The sequence below is a fragment of the Populus nigra genome, chromosome 18 (assembly GCF_951802175.1).
Source record: "Populus nigra chromosome 18, ddPopNigr1.1, whole genome shotgun sequence".
Lineage (NCBI taxonomy): Eukaryota > Viridiplantae > Streptophyta > Magnoliopsida > Malpighiales > Salicaceae > Populus > Populus nigra.
Window position 1 is genome coordinate 2,781,943 of NC_084869.1, and position 20,231 is coordinate 2,802,173.

General features: G+C 32.4%; 3 protein-coding genes across 5 annotated transcripts; all 3 read left to right on the top strand.

Annotated features, from left to right (window-relative positions):
* The first annotated feature begins 753 nt into the window (after positions 1-753).
* Positions 754-3,046, top strand: LOC133678337 (mitochondrial import inner membrane translocase subunit TIM14-3-like). Its single transcript, XM_062100632.1, has 4 exons — positions 754-1,119; positions 1,289-1,366; positions 2,146-2,324; positions 2,699-3,046. Exons 2-4 carry the CDS (start codon positions 1,364-1,366, stop codon positions 2,853-2,855), a joined length of 339 nt encoding a protein of 112 aa, XP_061956616.1. The 5' UTR covers positions 754-1,119; positions 1,289-1,363; the 3' UTR covers positions 2,856-3,046.
* Positions 3,047-5,918: 2,872 nt separating this feature from the next.
* Positions 5,919-11,492, top strand: LOC133678714 (bifunctional D-cysteine desulfhydrase/1-aminocyclopropane-1-carboxylate deaminase, mitochondrial). 3 transcript variants are annotated; one of them, XM_062101175.1, is made up of 10 exons: positions 5,919-6,345; positions 6,450-6,644; positions 6,729-6,839; positions 7,579-7,670; positions 8,004-8,096; positions 9,582-9,639; positions 9,720-9,833; positions 10,380-10,477; positions 10,908-11,157; positions 11,264-11,492. In XM_062101175.1, the coding sequence occupies exons 1-9, from the start codon at positions 5,980-5,982 to the stop codon at positions 11,110-11,112; spliced, it is 1,332 nt and encodes a 443-aa protein (XP_061957159.1). In that variant the 5' UTR covers positions 5,919-5,979; the 3' UTR covers positions 11,113-11,157; positions 11,264-11,492. The 3 variants fall into 3 exon arrangements, with proteins under 3 accessions (XP_061957159.1, XP_061957160.1, XP_061957158.1); XM_062101176.1 differs by having other exon boundaries at positions 11,274-11,492; XM_062101174.1 differs by having other exon boundaries at positions 11,300-11,492.
* Positions 11,493-14,449: 2,957 nt separating this feature from the next.
* LOC133678536 (glutamate decarboxylase-like) lies at positions 14,450-18,841 on the top strand. The gene is made up of 6 exons (XM_062100878.1): positions 14,450-15,048; positions 15,624-15,828; positions 16,168-16,368; positions 17,183-17,651; positions 17,820-17,872; positions 18,182-18,841. The coding sequence occupies exons 1-6, from the start codon at positions 14,963-14,965 to the stop codon at positions 18,671-18,673; spliced, it is 1,506 nt and encodes a 501-aa protein (XP_061956862.1). The 5' UTR covers positions 14,450-14,962; the 3' UTR covers positions 18,674-18,841.
* The last annotated feature ends 1,390 nt before the right edge of the window (positions 18,842-20,231 follow it).

The following is a 20,231-nucleotide window of genomic DNA, read 5'->3' on the forward strand; positions in this document are numbered from 1 at the left end:
ACTTAATATATATTTTGATGAGTTTAATCTGATACCAAGATTATTAACAGTATATTACGTAATTTATCACTACATATATTAATTTATTTGATAGTTCTGATTTTATAAAATTAAACATACTATTATATTCATTTAATCTCTTAGTTTTATGTACATGTAAAAGTGTCAAAATATATATATATATATATATATATATATATATATATATATATATATAGAAAACAGATATCTTATCATCAAATTAGATACCTTAACTGTTAAGGATAGAATAGTAAATCTACCCGCATTCCTCAATGAATTTTCACTAATCAACCATGCACAATAAAGATGCATTATTAATAATAAAAAAACAAATAGAATCCTAAGAGGTAGCTAACTGGTCAGATTTTGAGTTTACTCATGTTCAAGTTTTTTTAAAGTCTTAAAGGTTTGTATGGTCATTAATTTTAGAACAAGTTAGATTAGTTGAAATACACGCAAGTTGACCTGAACATCCATATTAATTAAAAAAAATATTATATTTTTATTAGCTATATTCTCAGCAATTACATCTAAAAAAATGAAAGTTTATATAGAGACATGTTTATTATTTTTTACATATAATGAATTTGATTTTCTCTTTTCTACACTTGTTTATTTTAAAAAATAAATAAATTCAGTAAAATAACTAAAACGATAGCCATAATTATTTAGACAGAAATATTTTCCCAAAAGATCACATACCAAACACCCTCAAAATCCAGCACCCTCGCCCAAATTGGGTTAAGAGAACAAGAAAGCCGGCCTCTAGAAATAAAGGCCCATCGCCACCAGTTCTGAGTTCATTATTTTGTCTCAAGGGTTTCTCCAGATAGAAGAAGAAGAAGAAAAAAACACGCTAGCTTGGGATTCAGAGGCGGTTGCCGTGTTTTTGTCATGTTGCTGTCTTGTTGCCCAAGTTTTAACATAGCATTATAAAAGTATAATGTAATAAAATTCTCCAGAAACAGAAACACACCAAGTTTCGAACTTTCAAATTGTCTTCCAGGACCTTCACTTTATTTTTATTTTATTTTGTAAATAAAGTGCCATTTCTACTTCTTCTTTTAAAGCTTCAAGCTTAACCAGCTGTTAAACAAGGTTGGTTTCTTGCTTCTTTTTGTTTTTTTGTTTATCTGGGTTTTGGATTAGAATTGAAGAAGTTTCGTTCGTTATATTGTTGGTTTGTTTTAGTAAGTATAGGAATAAGAATGTTGTATATATTTTTGCTTTGTTCGATTTTAATTCAATTTTGCTTTGTTGATTGCAGATTTTTGGTGCTGTTTCTTAAGATCGTTACTTTCTTTTTAAAAGTAGCAGAGTTTTATTACAATATATAGTAATAATGGTAAGGATTCTTAGCCATCCTTCTCCTTTCCTTTCTTTTACAGTGGATATATGTACTATAAAGCCCGAGTCTTTTGAGGTGTTTGCTAAATGGGTTGCTTTTATTTTGACCATTGAATGAGTAATTGAGCATTTCACAAGCCTTTGTCTTGATGTTTCCGTTGATGGTTTTAAAGTTTAAAGTGTTTTTAATCTTATATTGCTTTTAACCTCAATATGCATTTTCATTCTTAAAGCCTATCAAACGCTGGATCTTTGATATTGCTATGCTGGTTGAATCTCATATTCAGTTATATTAGACTGGCATTTCAAGAAGTCTCATCTTTCTTGCTTGGCATGCGAAGACAAATTTTGTTCATTACAGCACTTACATGCATACCGAGCCTATTCAGTTTTCACCTTGTTTAAATTGTAAGTCCAGCCACAATGTTGTTGTTGAGTAGACATAGTGCAGCAATCTCAGTGCTCAGCATTCTTGGCTATTAGACCATACACAAGGCTGCCCACGTGAACAAGTGGGAATGAGAAAAGAAAGAAAGAAAGAAAGAAATAGAGAAATAGTACTAAATTACATGGTTGTGCTCTCCAAATTATGAGCATTCTTCAATTAATGCATTAGATTTGCTAAAACTCTGATTATTCAATGTTTATTTGGGGACAGAAGCTGCATTTAGTTTGTGAACAGTTTGTCACCAAATAATATGGCTATTAGGCTGATTTAGCAGGAACCAGTTGGATGGTTTTCCACCTACTTCTGCTTAATTTGTTTCCTTTGTCCAGGAATCTCCTCTAGTGTTAGGTGCTACTGTGGCTGCCGCTGCCTGGAGTGGTAGGTTTTTAATTGGAGCATGGCAAGCATTCAAAGCTCGGCCTGTAGTTCCGCGTGTTCAAAGATTTTATAAAGGTGGGTTCGAGCAGGAGATGACAAGGAGAGAAGCAGCTTTAATTCTTGGAGTGAGGTAAACAGTTCGTATCCAAGTCTGATATTTATTTTTAGTTTGATGTATTCTGGGGTTACTAGCGAAGTGGTTATACATTTTCATTTTCACCTTATGCTAGTAGGCTAGCAGTAATGTGCTCGCTTGCACATTCCTAATTCATATTTACCGGATTCGGTAAACAATAGCATTTACATTGCTTCAGGCAATTAAAGGCGTAAAAATCAATTGATTTAAATTAACTTGGACAAATGAATGGTTTGGATGAACTCCCCCTTTTTTGAATTATCGGTTCTCTCTTTGTGCATTAGTACATAAATATCTTGTATCTTTTGGAAAATTTTCCAATTCACTTGCATGTATAAAACGTGTGCTGCTTTCTTCTTTTGTTTCAGAGAGAGTGCTGTAATGGAGAAGATCAAGGAGGCTCATAGGAGAGTGATGGTGGCAAATCACCCTGATGCTGGAGGGAGCCATTATCTTGCTTCAAAGATCAACGAAGCCAAAGAGGTCATGTCGGGGAAAACTAAGGTGGGCGCCTCAATCTTTTAGGTGATACACAAAAGATATCAATACATGATTAAAGAGTCTTTTTTGTTTCCTTGTAATCTTCATAGCTTGTTGTAATTGTCCGAAACATGACACTCGGATTTTTAAATTCTAATTTCCCCTGAGATGGGAGTTTCGGGATAAACTCTTGGTTGGTTGAGAAAAAAAAATTGGTGAAGTTGCAACATTCAACATTTCTTTTATTGGTTTCATAATAACTTGTGTTGTAAGGAGATAAACAAGAAAGATTGGTACTGATTTTAATCAGGAAGAGGCTCATCCAAATTTTAACATTTAAAACATAGAAACAGACGATCGGATATGGAATGAGACTGTAAAATTGCCTAAATATCCGAAAAAATCCAGACAATGGTATTGCATAATTAAGCATAACAAGATGGGAGTTGATCATAATCATATGTCAAATATGATCTCTTGGTTATCATTTCCTACTTAAAAGCCCGTTTGAGAACGTGGTTGCGGCTGCGGCTGCATTCCTAAAAAATTAAATTTTTTTTTTATTTGCTAAAATTTAATATGGTTTGTATGTTTTGGATCGTTTTGATGTGTTGATGTCAAAAATGATTTTAAAAAATAAAAAAACATCGTTGGCATGCATTTTAGCATGAAAAGTTATTTAAAAAACACCCGCAACCACACTACCAAACATGCTTTTAGAGTAGTTAGAAACAGAGTATTCCATTTCCAGAGACTGCAATTATCAGAAGTAGACTTGAATGCTTGTGCCAGTAGGATGTATCAAATAATTGTGCTTCAGGATAATGTTGCAAAAATTCTTCCATCTGGGCCGTACATATCTCCTCATATGTCATGAAGATGTGATCATATTTCTTATTATAAATAACTTGACAAAAAGTTCGGAAGAAAATAGAGGTGTCATGTATAAGAAATAGAGACAGGCACGTCAGAGAAATTATTTTGTTACAAACCAATCAGCAGGCGAATGCAGGCGACACCATCAGCGGGAAGCACTTGCCTTAGAGCACACTCTCTGAAAGGTGTTGATCCAAGTGGTTCACTGGCAAGTGAAGGGTAAAAGCCTTTTTTTCTTCGGCAATCTGCATTTTGAAGTACAAATTGAGCCTAAAAAACCCGAAAGATTGCTTGCTAATAGTCTGCCGAAAAACATATCTGTAATCCTAAAACCTTATCTGTCAGTTTAAATATAGAAATTCATCCCTCTTCAAATCTTGTTGGGAGATGACGAATATGTGATGCAGGAGGACATAGATGGAGTACTTCAACGAGAGCAAGCATGGCAAACATGCTAGGTATTGCCGGGGTTCCTAGAATCATCAGGACATGTGACGATATTCTGTTTAAAAGTCATCAGGAATAAAATTAAGATTAAATTTAGCAAATATCACGTCCTTTTGCTATTTCCTTCTAATGTTATGTAGTGTTATTAATATTGCTACAATCTGAATATATTGCTATAATGAATATTTTGTGTGGATAAGCAAAACTTTCCACCTCTTTTTTCATATTCTAACAATATATTCTATTATATTACATAATCATAAATGAACGATTAAATAATTCTTCATAACTTTTTACTTGTTCTCGATGATAAAAATCTAGTAAGTGATATTTTTCATCTTTACATAAATCAAAATATCCTTACTTGTATGGATAAATGGCATTAATCAAATAATATTTCCATGTGATAATAACAAGTTTAGAATTTATAAGTAATTTCATAAATAAAAATTAACAATGAAATTTAATTTTAACTTATGTAATTACTTTCCAGTAGTTTAAAAAAATTTATATTGAGATTATCAATAGACAAATATCATGTGCATCATTTTATTATCTTATCTAAATAAACATGAATTACATGTCAAAGTTATATGTAACTATTAAATTTTGCATGATTACATATTTTCTACTAGTAAATAGTATTTGAATTTCTTGAGATATATAATCATACATAAATGTGCTATCAATCATATCAACGCAATTCTACATGACAAACATTTAATATTATATTGTAAATAATTAACAACAAAACAATTTATTTTTGACATTAATAATTAAGAACAACATTTGTGATACATTGAAATGAGATATATATTTTGAATTCATTGCATTTTCTTGTAAAATGTTTCTAAATTAGAAGTTTTCTAATTTTATAATATTTACAACAAACAAACATATTGTCTTTAAAATTTTATTTAAACATCTATTAATAATATTTTTTAAATGTTAAAATCTTTCTTGAACTTTTATATTTGAAACACCTAGCATTATTATATAGATAAACATAGTTATCTTTTCAATAACACTCATTCTTTATGAAGATTTTAACCCATTCTAAGTTTTCAAATCATAGCACATTGTTTTTTAATTTAGTTTTTATTGTTTTGATTTTTAATTTTATTTCTTAGTTTTTTTTGTAAAATCTATTATTCTTTTCAATTTCACTCTTCAATTAAAATTTTATTTTTATTTTTTATGTCGATTTTGATCCTAATTCTTTTTATTTTTTTTGTTCTTTTGATAAATTGATTTTTTTTTTAATTTCACGCTTCAATCAAATATAAAATTTATTTGTATTTTAATTTTAATCTTAATTTTTTTAATTGCTATTTTTTAATCTTTTGTATAATTGAGATTATTTTTTAAATTTTATCATTTAATATTTGATTATTTTAAAATTGAACTTTATAAGTTTTTTTAAATAAGGTGTTTTGAGTCTAATGATTTAAGTTATGAGTTTGAAAAGTTAACGCGAGTTTTTTTAAAAAAATTTATAATTTTTTTTGTTTTTTATTAAGTTATTCTAATCTTAAGGTCTGGACGGTATTTTTTATTAAGATATCTCGCGTTGATTCGACCTGAATTACCAGTGTTACAATTTTGTCATACTAACTCAAGTTAATCATGACTAATTTTTTATGTCCTTTTTTAACCTTGTTTTTTTTAAGTTTTTGAATTTCAAATTAAATTTTTTATTATTTTAATATATTAATATTTAAAATAAATTTTTTTAAAAAAAATTCATTTCTGCCACACTATTACATTAGTTATAATCAATGGTCGAATAAGGAACAGATGATGACAAGAATTAGAGCAATGACCTGAGAGAGGATGGTCTGCTGAAATGCTCTGCTACAGGTGCTTCTACTCTTCCCCTAATTACTCTCTCATTCCTTCTCCAACCATCAGCAACAAAAACAAGAACTTGCTCTTCAAGACCTTTCCTTTTTTGTCCTCTCAAAAACCGAACTTCACTTCATCACTCTATTGCTCTCACCCTCTCTCTCAAATAATGGATTTGGACAACGAGAAGGATCAAGAATCAAGAAGTTTATTTGATTTCTTAAGCCAAAAAGCTTACACACCACCTTCATGGGCTTCCCTTTTGAATCCAATCCCTTCTCATATCTTCTCTCTTGGTCACCTCCCTACTCCTATTCACAAATGGAACCTTCCGAATTTGCCCACCAACACTGAAGTCTATTTAAAGGTAATCACTTTTTTATGATCAATTCAAGTTATTTCAAGAAATCCCACCATGAAATTTTGATTCTTTCTTTGTGATTTTGGGCGTAAATGGATTTGTTTATGTAGAGAGATGACTTGTCTGGGATGCAACTGAGTGGTAACAAAGTGAGAAAGTTGGAGTTTTTAATGGCTGATGCTGTGGCTCAAGGTGCTGACTGTATTATTACCATTGGTGGTATTCAAAGTAATCACTGTCGTGCCACTGCTGTTGCTGCTAAGTACCTTAATCTTGATTGTTACGTCATACTTCGCACCTCAAAGGTTAAGCCTTTGTTTTTCTATGTTATGCTGTGTTCGTGCGTCTGTTTTCGTTAGTAAGATGAATGATTTTGATGTGTCTTTCAGGTTGTTGTGGACAAAAATCCAGGATTGACAGGAAATCTCTTGGTGGAGAGATTAGTTGGAGCTAGTGTTCAACTTATTTCAAAAGAAGAATATGCACAAATTGGGAGTGTGGTTTGTTTTCATTACCCAACAATTCTTGATGCATGTGTATTGGTGAATGTCATGGTGTCATACATTTTTTTATGGCTTATGGATGACCTTTATCTTTACCCTGCCCTATTACTATTGTGCTTGTAGCATATCAAAATGTTGTTCTAGGGATATAAGAAAATGTGGGGACTCGTCAATCTAGGTAGAGAGGCTATTCTTTAACCTTGAATTGCGTCTTGATGTTATAAAAAATACAGCTTCCGAAATTGTGTTTAAACAATAGCATCTAATATGAGCTTATTCAGTTTCATCATTTATGCAAGCAATTATTTGAAATCAATCACCATCACCCTGTGACCTATCATGTATTACTTTCTTCCATTTATTATTTGTGGCTCACTTTTATTTTAGAGATACATGCTCCTGTGTCTATGTTCCTTGGTATTTTTGGAAGTTACACTGCATGAGATTCCATTTTTCTGCTGGAATATTCACGACTTGTTTGCATCTTCTGATTTCAGTTTCTTTTAAGGTTCATGAAATGGATCTATTCGCAGCTGTGAATTGAGTCTAATATTGTAGATTTGACATGGTTCTCAGTCTATAGCCTTGGAAAGTTTTCTTTAATTTTCTATTCAGAGAATGCATAAATTGATGTTTTTGTGTGATATTCATCCAATGCGTTGACTGTTAATGTGACTTTCAATTGGCTTACTGGAGGAACTGGTTTTGTGCACATTTATTCATCCTGTGGTATCAGAATCTCACCAATGATTTAAAAGAAAAGTTGGTGAAGGAAGGGAGAAAACCATATGTTATTCCTGTGGGTGGATCAAACTCCTTAGGAACCTGGTGAGTCTAGATAGCAAAAGTACTTCTCCTTTGCTATACCGTTTCAAGTTTGATGAACTTTCTACCTATGTTCATCACAAATTGAATTAACCCAATTGTTTCAAGTTGTTTACCAATGTCAGTATTGGACAATCATACCATTTGAACAAAAATCTTTTATACATCTTCCTAAATTGGTCTGTGTTTAATCTTGTGAAATCTTTGAAGCATTATTCTGTATCCATTTTGTGACTGCTCATTTAAATAAATGAACATACCTGTGTAAACTTGGTTAGCCCCTTTGTTTCTGCATGTAGCTAGTTTTCTTCTATAATTTAAGTTTATTTCATTCAGGGGTTACATTGAAGCTATCAGGGAAATTGAGCAGCAAGTTCAGGCTACTACAGGCAGAATAAAATTTGATGATATTGTTGTAGCATGTGGCAGGTTCCGCTCTATCCTATCTGTTAAAGTTTCAGAGAAAATGACATGCTCTTTATTGTTCTGTTTTTCTTCTTCTTGTTTTATTTATTTATTTTTTATTTCACTATAATGTAAAAACTCACTAATATAGATGAAAGTGTCTTTTCCTTTTTTTCATGGTAGAAGGATATGCAAGTGTATGTCCAATGTAAATTAAGACTATAATCAGATCTCGCAATCAATATATTTCTGCGCTGTGAAATGTGATATGGTACAAAAAATTATATCTCTTCAAGAGCACTAGTGGAAGAGAAGTTTTGAGGCAATAAACATTCTAGGCTCTAAATATATGGGGGCTAGTTAATGTTTCTTCCTGTTGGACCATTATTGCTTCATATAGCGTTTTAGGTAGCCTGTAGCATTATAAGAGCACCTTCTCTAGAAAAACCATGTATACTGTTTAATCATTTCTCTTAATTATAAGCCTGACATAATAGCATCCATTTTACAAAATCTCATCCATTTATCTATTTCAATAAACCATTCTATGATATGATCATGATTTGACTTCTGTGCATTGTTCAACTTAGGTGATTGTTATATCCAGAGTTTCAGTCAAGCCTCTTCTAAATACCACACAATCCCTAAACTTATAACTTCTCATCATAAGTGCCATCAAGGCTCCAAAGTTGGTCACCGTCAGCATATTCCAACTTAAAATCACCATTCCATTCAATATCCTTAGCTATCCGGCATCAGGCCTTGATGTGGTTGCACTAGCGCTGAATGTGTTCACTACTTCTGTTATTCCTTTTTCTAGAGCATTGTAAAATGAGTTTCTATATTCATTGCTGCTCTCTTCAAGTCACTTAATTGAGCTCAATTTCGCTGCTATCTGCAACATGGATGTCTTCACTGCACTTCATCACTACTATTAGGGGCTTTCTCCTGCGTCCCCATTTTACCTCATTGTTTCTGTTTTATCCTCACCTCCACTATCACATCTTCACTGTAACTTTAAGTTGGGCTGACGCATCTTTAAGTGGACAATGGTGAAGCATATATGTATGAGAACTCAGCTTAAACGTTGTCAGCCAAGATTTGATCGGTTGAAGACCATTATCACAATTATTTCAACTGTTGTCTTTCCTTTAATCTTAATTTGAATTTGAGATTATTACTGAAAGATAACAAAAAATCTGCAAGAGTATGAGATGGTTTTAAATTATGGTACAATACAAGCATCTGATCTGATCATTTTGATGTTTGAAGTTGCTGCTTATTACTGCAGTTAAACTTATTGAGTGCATTCTGTGTTAAATGTTGTTCACTAATGGGCTTTGAGCAGTCAAGCTTTTCGTGTTGACAGTTGATCAACAAGATACAAATTTTTCAGCATCAGAATATTGTTATTCTGCATGTGTAATCCAGAAAGCTAGAAACTCTTGGTGCTATAATATGCTTTTATTAGTAATAAAAAAAAATGATTTGTTTTTTATTGATTTCTAGTGGAGGAACAATTGCTGGTCTGTCATTGGGATCATGGCTGGGAACATTAAAGGCAAAAGTATGTCTTCCTTCCTATGAATTCTCATTATGTCCCTGACATATTTTTCTTAACTTTAATTGCATGTTCCTATCTAGTAGGTTCATGCATTCGCTGTATGTGATGATCCTGATTACTTCTACAACTTTGTTCAAGAGCTAATTGATGGACTCAAAGCAGGTGTTGACTCACATGATATTGTAAACATCCAAAATGTGAGTGCTTCATCACATCAGTGAAGTACATTTTCTGTGTTGGTTTGAATGCAACATATTATAAAGCAGTCACATATATTGTGATGAAGGGTAGTGTTTGTAACAATGTACATATAGCATTTGATATTTGGCTTGTTTTTCTCTTGCTTCTGTTTCTTCTTTGCTTTTTGGGATTGAGTTGGAGCTAGTTGAGATATCTTTTTGTAGGTGCATATATTTTAAAGGATTCAACTAGTTTATGTTCTGTTTAGTTTATTATGTGCATGCCATTGTGTAGTCACTTTCTGATGTACCTTTTTTCATATATTTTCACATCATGATTTTCAATAAATCTGCCAGTTCCTACTTTTTCCTGGAAATATATTGTCGCAGCTGCAACACAATGTTTCTGCTTTATTTTAACAACCGATGTGTGAATCTGATTCTCCTGGAAGTAAAAACTTGGTAGTTTTTGGCATAATGTTTCTGCATGATGTGTCAGGTTGTTTGGTTGAATTTAGAACAGGGAATAATTATTTATATGCCTTTTATTCTTACTGCTCACAGGCCAAGGGTCTGGGCTATGCAATTAATACACCTGAGGAGCTTAAATTTGTTAAGGAAATTGCTACCGCTACAGGGGTCGTTCTTGATCCAGTTTACAGGTATGGTACTCCTATTCTTTTGTATGATCAACAGTACTGGAGTTTTTCATGTCACCGTTTTCTTCTTCCCATCTGCCAAGCATTAAATCATCTGATATATTAACCACATAAAAAAGGCTTTTGTTTGTGGAGAATGAAATGGTCTTGGGCATAAGGATGCAAGTTTGGGCGTGGTTATGTTGCCATGTCATGCAAAAATGTTGAAGCGTGCGAACTGTTTTTAGACTTTCCCTTACATTATCCATTTTCATAAAAATACTCTGGCACTCACACTTTTCATAAAATTGTGTGAAGATCTAACATAATAGTTTATATAATTACAAGTTAACATCGAGCATACCTTCCAATTTAGCTTTAATCATGACGAATACAAGTGCTTAGTGTGAAGATCCTGAAGTTCACTGATGCTCTCATTGTGCTATCCTTGTAGTGGGAAAGCTGCTTATGGGATGATGAAAGACATGGCAGAAAATCCAAAGAATTGGGAAGGGAGAAAGGTCCTCTTCATCCATACAGGGGGGCTCCTAGGATTGTTTGACAAAGTAGACCAGATGTCTTCATTGGTTGAAAATTGGGGCCGGATGGAAGTCCAGGAATCTGTTCCAAGAAAGGATGGTATAGGAAAAATGTTCTAGTGAAGAAAATCCAGTTTGTCAGCTTCCTTCTCCTTTATTTTCTTGGTAATTCCCAAATTTGTGTTTCATAATGAAGCATGAAAACTATATGCTTGTATTCCTGTACACAAACACAAAAAAAAGAGGATTTAAATTGCACTTTTGTTTCAAGTCAATTTCAGGTAAAAAAGGATTGTGGTATGTGCAGGCTTTGCTGGACTGTTGAAAGTCCTGATTCAGCGAGAAAGACATCCTGTTATTCTTGTACGCAAGGATATGCTGCTAAATTTGAGTTCGAACCTGAACAGTTTATAAGGCAAAACTTTCTTTACAGTTGGAGAACCTGCTTGACTGTTGCTCGGGTTACTAAATAAGATTAAGCTGCCACTTATGCTTGTTCTGGTCATGGCATCATCAGATTTTTATCTTCAGCCTCGTCTTGGGAAATCTTTAATATAATCATCTTTATCTAGAAGAAGATTTCGATAATAGTTTATAATAAATCAGGGTCTGTCTGTGATTGTATTAGCAGTTTAAAGTATTTTTTATTTAAAAATATATCAAAATGATATTTTTTTTATTTTTTTAAATTTATTTTTGATATCAACCGATTAAAAATATAAAAATAAAATTTAAAACTAAAAAAATAAAAAAAAATCAAAAACAACCTTTAACCACAAATAACATTTAGCTCCCGTTTGTTTGTTGGAAAGTAGTTTTTTTTTTAAAAGTGAATTATGGGGAAAGTGAATTTCAGGAAAATATTTTTCGATGTTCGGTAGTGTAATGAAAAATAAATTGAAAAACACTTTTCGGTGTTTGATTATGTCATAGAAAATAAACTGGAAAATAACTTATTATTGTTTTATTTTTCTCAATTTTATTAAAATAATAAGGAACAAATCTTACAAATTAAAAAGTTGAATAAGAATGAAATTGAAAAAAATATAATTTCATAAATTATCTCAAATAAAATAAATAATAATCAAAATAATAGAGATCAAATCTAAAAAATTTTAAAAAATGAAAGATGAAGAAATTAAAATAATAATAATTAACATTTCATAAATTATTTCAAATAAAATAAGTAACAATCAAAAGAATGAGGACCAAATTTGATAGATAAAAAATTTCAATAAAAAAATAATAAGGAAAAGCAAATAACAATTATAAAAATAATGACCAAAATTAATATAAAAATTAAATTTTAAGAGATGAAATTGAAAAATAAATATTCAAAATAAATTATATATAACAATCAAAAGTTTGAGGATTAAATTTGATATAATCAGCAAATAATAATAATTCTAAATTTTTCACAACTTCCGGAAAGTGTTTTCCGTCCAAATTTTCTAGGAAAACACTTTCTTGAAAACCAAGCCAAATTTTCCTTTGACTGGAAAGTGTTTTCTGTTGACCAACTTTTATAATGAAAAACAAACACAGGAAAGTTTGGAAAGTGGTTTCCCAGAAATAATTTTCCAGAAAACAAACATAGTTAAAAAGAAAAATATTTTTCTGGAAATCAAACCAAATTTTTCGTTGACCTAAAAGTGTTTTCGTTAACTGGAAAGTATTTTTTGTTGATCAATTTTTTTAATAATAAATAAATTTAAAAAAATTTAAAAAATAATTTTTAAAAAATTTATTTTTCAAGAAATAAACATGACCAGGAGGGGTATATATTTGTTCATGGTAGGGATTGAGGAGAAAAGAATGAAATAAAACTTGGATAGCATGATGGCGTGAAGAGTTCATCTTGCTTGGCTGAAAATGCTAGCCAGCCTTGGAAGTACACGCCAGGGCCAAGCCGAATAAACTCTGCACGCCATTCGCTTTTTAATTCGATTCATATTTTTTATTTAAATATAGTTTTTTTTTAAAAAGGAGTCGACAGAAAAAGGCCTGACACAAAAGTGAATTGGCTATAATTTTGAAAAAGAAAAGGTGGAATGGCTGGTTTGACACCACGTCTGCTAGTCTATTAACTTTTTTAGGGCACGAGACGGGTCGCTTCATTTGTTCGATGTTGACATGTGAAGCTTACATTGCACGCGCTTAGCTAATTAATTGAAGAGATTAGCCGTGCCGTCTGTCTACTCGTTCTCCTCGTCTGACTAATTTATTTTCGTCCTTATTCATCAAAACATTTTATTTTCGTCCTTGATGATGCTGTCTTAGCCAAATCTTTCACTCTTTGTTCTCCAACAATGCAAGCATCTTGCAATATCCCACTCCCCACACTACTCTTTCAGGCCCTCGGGTGCAAGTTTTCATGTGTCGAGTTGAAGAATGTGTTTAAGAGCGTGGTAATAATTATTTTTTAAAATATTTTTTTTAGAAATATTTTAAAATAATATTTTTTTTATTTTTTAAAAAATTATTTTTAATATTAGCATATCAAAATGATCTGAAAATATAAAAAAATCATTTAAAAAAATAAAAAATTTCAAACTTTTTAAAAATATTTTTAAAACATAAAAATATATAATTTCGAAGTCTCCTTCGTCACATGAGCTTGGACATGGTTATTTATGAAAATCATCAGTTTTCTTGTAGCTGCACTTTTCTTCAATTCCAAATTTAGATGATGATAAATGAATCTATTCTCGCTACTAAAGCCAAGCAAAATGATTTGCAGCACTATAAATTTTAGAATTATTGAAAATTTATTTTAACAAATTAGTTTATATATATATATATATATATATATATATATATATATATTAACTCGTATATATTAAACTTCTTGTTGAGTAATAATCAAGAAAATGACTTAATTACGTGGAGGTTAGAGAAGCTGTAGTCATCTCAGTCGAACAAGGATGGGATGGATATCACTATCCTGAAATGGTCCTACACGCTCACTTGTCAATGTCTTGATATTTGCCCCTCAAGTCGTGGCTGTCTTTGCTCAGTACTTGTGCATTTAATATTATTTGTAATAATATTTTTTTGTTTTTAAAATTTATTTTTAATATTAATATATCAAAATATCTAAAATAAAATAAAATAAAAAAACATAACACGACGGCGTAAACAAATAGTGTAAAATATTATGGTAGTTTTCATTATTACAATTTAAAAATATTTAAGAAAATTATAAATTATATTTTTTTAATTTAAATTCTTACTATAATTTAAGATAAAAAATAAATAAATTGAAGTGATGAAAAATAAATAATTTTTGAAGTTATTGTCCGTCACATCACAACGCCAAAGGAATCTTTAATATTAATATTCATTAATGAATAAAAAAAGCTTTTATTAAAATGGATATCAAACAACATCCAAGTACAAAAACACAAATATTTTACTTATTTTTCTATAACAAGAGGTGAAGACTGAAGTCACCAATGATTTGAAGTTATTATGGTAACAATCATAAAAGGGAAACTCTCTTTTTTGTTTTAATGTTCAAACAATTTTGATTTATGATAGCAGAAGGGAAAAATGAAGGGTGTGCACTTGAATTTACCTCGACTCCAATCAAAGCCTGCACTGAGACACCGCCTCATTGAAGATAAGCAATGAGTAGCGGCTAAGAAACATTGTAAAAAGCATCTCTCCAGCATGAATTTTAGGATTTCTTGTCGGCAGTCATCAAAGAGGGTGGCCCATTACTTCGATCCCACTTCTCAGTACGTGGCCTTGTTTACTTGCCCTTCTAACCTTCAGTTTCCAAGGCACTCCATCTTCTAGCCATGTATAAATGTTTGTGATAACTCCCAGATTAATAATATTCAATCATTTAGAGTGTACTTTTTTTCACAGCATTTCATTTCTCTCTTAGATATTCTCTGAGTCTTATATCGAAGAATACTAGATTACTAGATACTATATAATTTGGAAATTAAGTGATAAGATCATCATGGTGATCTCTACTGCCGCAACAGATTCCGATGAGAATTTGTACTCCACTTTTGCTTCCAGATATGTACGCACTGCACTTCCTAGGTACGTGTTTTTTTCTATGCTTCTTTCCTTTTATCTTTTTGTTTTAAAGGAGGAACAGCTTAAGTATATAGACGGACAAACATGGGTGGAGGACTGTTCAAATCATTTCTCTGCATGAAAAGACTCATCTGATCCTTCATTGGGTTAATTTTGGGCTTTTCCGGTATTTGGTATGGACTAGATATGAGGAATAAAGGGACTTTCTTGTTTTTGTTTTTGGTTTTGTTCTCTTTGTTTCTACTGGCCTTGAACCATGGAGGTTAGTAGAGAGAGACCCTTGATCTTTCTTTGGTTTTATATGATCATCTCAAAAATAATTGCTAACGGTTTGTATACAAGATTCAGCATTGAGTATATGCTAATACCCTTTTGTAGCATTTTTGGTGTAATGGGACCTGGACTGTCATTTTTCTTATCATCTGGAAGATAAAATGGTTAAACTACCGAATTTTTACTTTGCTTATTTTTGTCAATAGAGTTTATGCTTTCCGCGTTTTGATTTTGCTGCTAGCACGTTCATGACTTTAAGCTACGAATATGTTATGCTAATTGTGGAGTTCTGTGAGTTGCTGCAGGTTCAAGATGCCAGAGAATTCAATGCCAAAGGATGCAGCGTACCAAGTGATAAATGATGAGCTGATGCTGGATGGTAATCCAAGGCTCAACTTGGCATCTTTTGTGACAACATGGATGGAGCCTGAGTGTAATGATCTCATCATGGCTTCCATTAACAAGAATTATGTCGACATGGATGAGTACCCTGTTACCACAGAGCTCCAGGTTTTATATATTTCTTATTAATGTTGGCTAGTAAAAGATCTAAGAAGAATTTGGTGATTATCATGCATTTCGTTATTTTCGGGCTGATATTCATCATTCACAGCAAAACCTGAGTGCTGTTAGCATGACATATTCAGTGAGTCAATGATCACGATTATAGATTAGCTTGTCTCTAGCATTGAGATAACTGCTCTTCGAAATGCGAAAGGACTTCTACGCAAATTCTGCTTTATAAAATGAATTTAGGAGTAACTAATTATTAACTATGGGGATTAATGGACATCAGCATTTTAAAAGATTATGACATTTATGTTTCGTATTTTAATTCTGATTCTGCAGAATCGATGTGTAAATATAATAGCCCACCTGTTCAATGCTCCTGTTGGGGAAAAAGAAACTGCAGTTGGTGTCGGGACTGTGGGATCATCAGAGGCAATAATGCTGGCTGGATTAGCTTTTAAAAGGAAGTGGCAGAATAAGAGGAAAGCAGAGGGAAAACCGTACGATAAGCCCAACATAGTCACAGGAGCTAATGTGCAGGTGAGTTTTTCATTAAGACAGTCATGCTTCTTAGTTTACAATTGGAATCTGGCCATAATGTCATTCATTTTTCTTCTGAAGAATGATATGTTGCTTTTGAACTCATGTGAACTGTGCGTGCTCTTCATGCTGTATATGACAGGATGTTGCTGCTCATACCATGTTTTTTGTTACCTTCAAGCACTAGTACCATACTTTTCTGTTCTTTATTCAGCATATTGCAAAGTGTATAGCTGCTGCATCATTAGCTCACGGTGCTGCATTAGTTTCCAATGTCACAATTCAAAAATAGAGAACAAGTTCAATCGATGCTTGATACAAGAACAGAAACATGCTCAAGTTGTACATTTCTTGAGCAAAAACTTTACAGTAGTTCTTTATATTTGCCAAGATTGAAAGCATTAATCTATTTCAATGTTGATTCACCACAGCTGGATCTTTTTTGTATGGGCTCATGTTTCACTTAAGAATTGATGTTTTTCTTCGTATATGCTTGCCAATTTCGTAAGAATTCTCCATATATGCTTGCCAATTTCGTAAGAATTAGGTAGTTTGTAGTGGTAATGGATTGAAAACATTGAAATCCTGAAGTAGAAAACGTTCCTGCTCTGCAAAGTCACACAGAAGAACAGGTGTTGCCAGGGCCTAGATTAGACTAAAATATAAGCAATAATTTCTTTATTAGTATCCAAAGATACAGTGATAGAGTAAGGGAATTATTGTAGCTTGAATTTACTGACATTATATACATCTACATTATGATATGGTCACTTGTAGCAGCAATGCTAAATGTTCCCTGTATTTCGTTGCTCAGGTTTGCTGGGAGAAATTTGCAAGGTACTTCGAAGTTGAGCTGAAGGAGGTGAAGCTGACAGAAGGGTATTATGTGATGGACCCAGTCAAAGCGGTTGAGATGGTGGACGAGAACACAATCTGTGTGGCAGCCATTTTGGGATCAACACTTACTGGAGAGTTCGAAGATGTGAAGCTTCTCAATGACCTCCTCTCCAAAAAGAACAAGGAGACTGGTTGGAATACGCCAATTCATGTTGATGCTGCCAGTGGAGGGTTCATTGCTCCTTTCATTTGGCCTGATCTTGAATGGGACTTTCGTTTGCCATTGGTGAAGAGCATCAATGTTAGCGGTCACAAATATGGCCTTGTTTATGCTGGTGTTGGTTGGGTTGTGTGGAGGACCAAGGAGGACTTGCCAGATGAGCTAATATTTCACATCAACTACCTTGGATCTGATCAACCTACTTTCACCCTCAACTTTTCGAAAGGTAAATTGGTTTATCTTTACATTTCTTGCTATCAACATGGAAGGTTTCCGCCGATGTCCACTTGAAATTAGATGGTTTGTTGCATTGAAACAGTTTAATATTGCAGCTCTGTAAATTTTTCAGTGTGCTTCTGTTACTAACCCCTTCTTTCTTCCATGTTTTTGTCAGGTTCAAGTCAGATAATTGCTCAATATTATCAGTTTATACGGCTTGGCTTTGAGGTAAATTTCTGTGTCTAGTGGAGAATCCTTGTAGTCATCATGGAACAGAAAAAATGGTGACCTTTTCTTATGCCCCGAGTTAATCCATGACTAGCAGTTCTTTTGTGGGGACTTAAACTTCTTCTTGATCCTTGTTCCCATGCTAATTAATATGCATTTTGCAACCCTTACAAGATCCCATTTAAAGATGTTGCTATGGAAACAACAGTTAATTTGATATTTGAGCGATTTTAGATAAGCTTTTTTTTTAGATATATTTTAGATAAGGCCCTGTTGTATTTTTCTCATTGTATGTTGACCTTGTATCAGGGTTACAAAAGAATAATGGAGAACTGCCTGGAGAATGCGAGAGTGCTGAGAGAAGGATTAGAAAAAACAGGGCGGTTTGACATTGTCTCCAAGGATAAGGGGGTGCCTCTAGTGGCCTTTTCTTTGAAGGACAGTAGCAAGCATACTGTGTTTGAAATAGCTGAGAGTTTGAGAAGGTTCGGGTGGATAATCCCAGCCTATACAATGCCTGCTAATGCCCAACACGTTGCTGTCCTCCGTGTGGTGGTCAGGGAAGACTTCAATCGGAGTCTGGCGGAGAGACTTGTCTCGCACATCGAGCAAGTCTTGAAGGAAACAGACTCACTTCCTAGCCGTGTCGCTGTTCAAGCATCGCACATTGTTACTGTTGACGAAACACAAGATAACATGGATGGCCAGAAGACTGTTAAAAAGAGTTCAAGGGAGATACAGGAGGAAGTCATCCTGTACTGGAGGCGGCATGCCAGTGACAAGAGAACTGGAACCTGCTAGTGCTCATCTGAGCATCAATCTCGTACTGCTAAAACATTATGGTCAACCTGGTGGTGGTTTGTGATATTAAGCTACTAGCATTTATGGCTCAGATTATCTTCTGGTGTTCTTTGTGCTGTACTTGAAACATCAGATTGAAAATCTTTAAATAAAACAGGTCTTCCTCCAGTCTCGTAATTCCCTGAACAAGCTGCCACCAGAAAAACCTGTGTGATTCTCACTGAGGCCAATCATAAAATAAAAATTAAAAAACTAAAACATATGGCAAATTCACAGTAGATACGTTTTTCTGTATTTACGATTTTGCCCTTTTCAAAAAAAATCAAATGCCTAGGTTTCCAGGTTTTTTAATTTTTTACATGGCTGATTATTCGGAGATATAAATATTTTTTTCAAGAATTTTAAACACGGTAAAATAACTTATCTCCCCTCTAAATCAAACTTTTTAAAAATTGTATTTCTATCTTTTCAATTTTTAAAATACAATAAAATAACCCTTCAAATTAAAAATAAATAAATTGTAAGTCTAGGAGTTTTTTTGGTCTTTTTACTCCGTTTGTTCTATTATTATTAGATTCACTAATGGAAATTTGTTTTTCGAGTGTAATTTATTTATTTTTACACTAATTTTATATTATTTTAATGAAAAAAATTATTAGTGCATGCACTAACATGTGTGAGGCGTTCACAAGCTTCTAGCAGCGCCTCCTAGTAGTAAAAAATACTATTATGTTGTGCAGTTGAAAGCATCACCAAATCCTCTTTATGTTGGTACAATATGTGTTTGGTAGTGGCATGATTTATCGCTTATTGGCTTTCTTCTTCTTCCTTATTCTCTTCTCTTTGAAAAGTCAAATGAATCCTTTTTGTTATTGATATTTTAATTTTATTTTTTATTTTTTTATTTTTTATTACTAGCACTTTTGTAAAATTATTAATTATTTTTTATCTTTTGTGTGATCTCTTCTTTTTATCAGTTTCATACCTTAGTGTTTGATTTGCAAAGGGTTGAGCTTTATTGTTTTTGCATGTATAGTGTTTACAATCTAATGACCCGAATTATAAATTTAAAAAGTTACAAGATTGATTTTTTATTTTTTTTACTTTTATTTCATCGTTTGATCTTAGTTTTTTTAAAAAAAATAATAATTTTAGTGGGTTAACTCAGGTTAAATCACTCTGAATTGCCGAAGTTACATATCTATCATACTAATTTAAGTTGACTTTGAATGGCTGGAGTTACATATTTATAATACTAATTCAAGTTGATTGCACTGTTTTTTTTTTTTTACCTAATTTCTTTCTTTCATGTTTAATTAGATATAAATTGAATCTCATTTTTCCACTCTTGAAAAAAAGATACTCAAGTTATCTTAATCATTTGTTTTCATCCATTTACTATTATTTTTTTTCATATAATTAAAATAAAACCAACTTAGCCTATAATTTGAGTCATAAAGATTTTTTTTTAAAAAAACATATCTAAATTAAAAAAAAAATAATAATAAAGACCTGCGAAACAGCAATTTGAATTGGTCTTTCGTAGCGTGTTATGCAA

Bases quoted from the DNA above. Each gene is read 5' to 3' on its own strand.
- LOC133678714 (XM_062101175.1), top strand. From the start codon at position 5,980: ATGCTCTGCTACAGGTGCTTCTACTCTTCCCCTAATTACTCTCTCATT. The intron at 6,645-6,728 runs GTTAAGCCTTTG...TGTGTCTTTCAG, and splicing joins TCATACTTCGCACCTCAAAG to GTTGTTGTGGACAAAAATCC. The intron at 9,640-9,719 runs GTATGTCTTCCT...CCTATCTAGTAG, and splicing joins TGGGAACATTAAAGGCAAAA to GTTCATGCATTCGCTGTATG.
- LOC133678337 (XM_062100632.1), top strand. The intron at 2,325-2,698 runs GTAAACAGTTCG...CTTTTGTTTCAG, and splicing joins GCTTTAATTCTTGGAGTGAG to AGAGAGTGCTGTAATGGAGA.
- LOC133678536 (XM_062100878.1), top strand. From the start codon at position 14,963: ATGGTGATCTCTACTGCCGCAACAGATTCCGATGAGAATTTGTACTCC. The intron at 17,652-17,819 runs GTAAATTGGTTT...TGTTTTTGTCAG, and splicing joins CACCCTCAACTTTTCGAAAG to GTTCAAGTCAGATAATTGCT. The intron at 17,873-18,181 runs GTAAATTTCTGT...ACCTTGTATCAG, and splicing joins TTATACGGCTTGGCTTTGAG to GGTTACAAAAGAATAATGGA.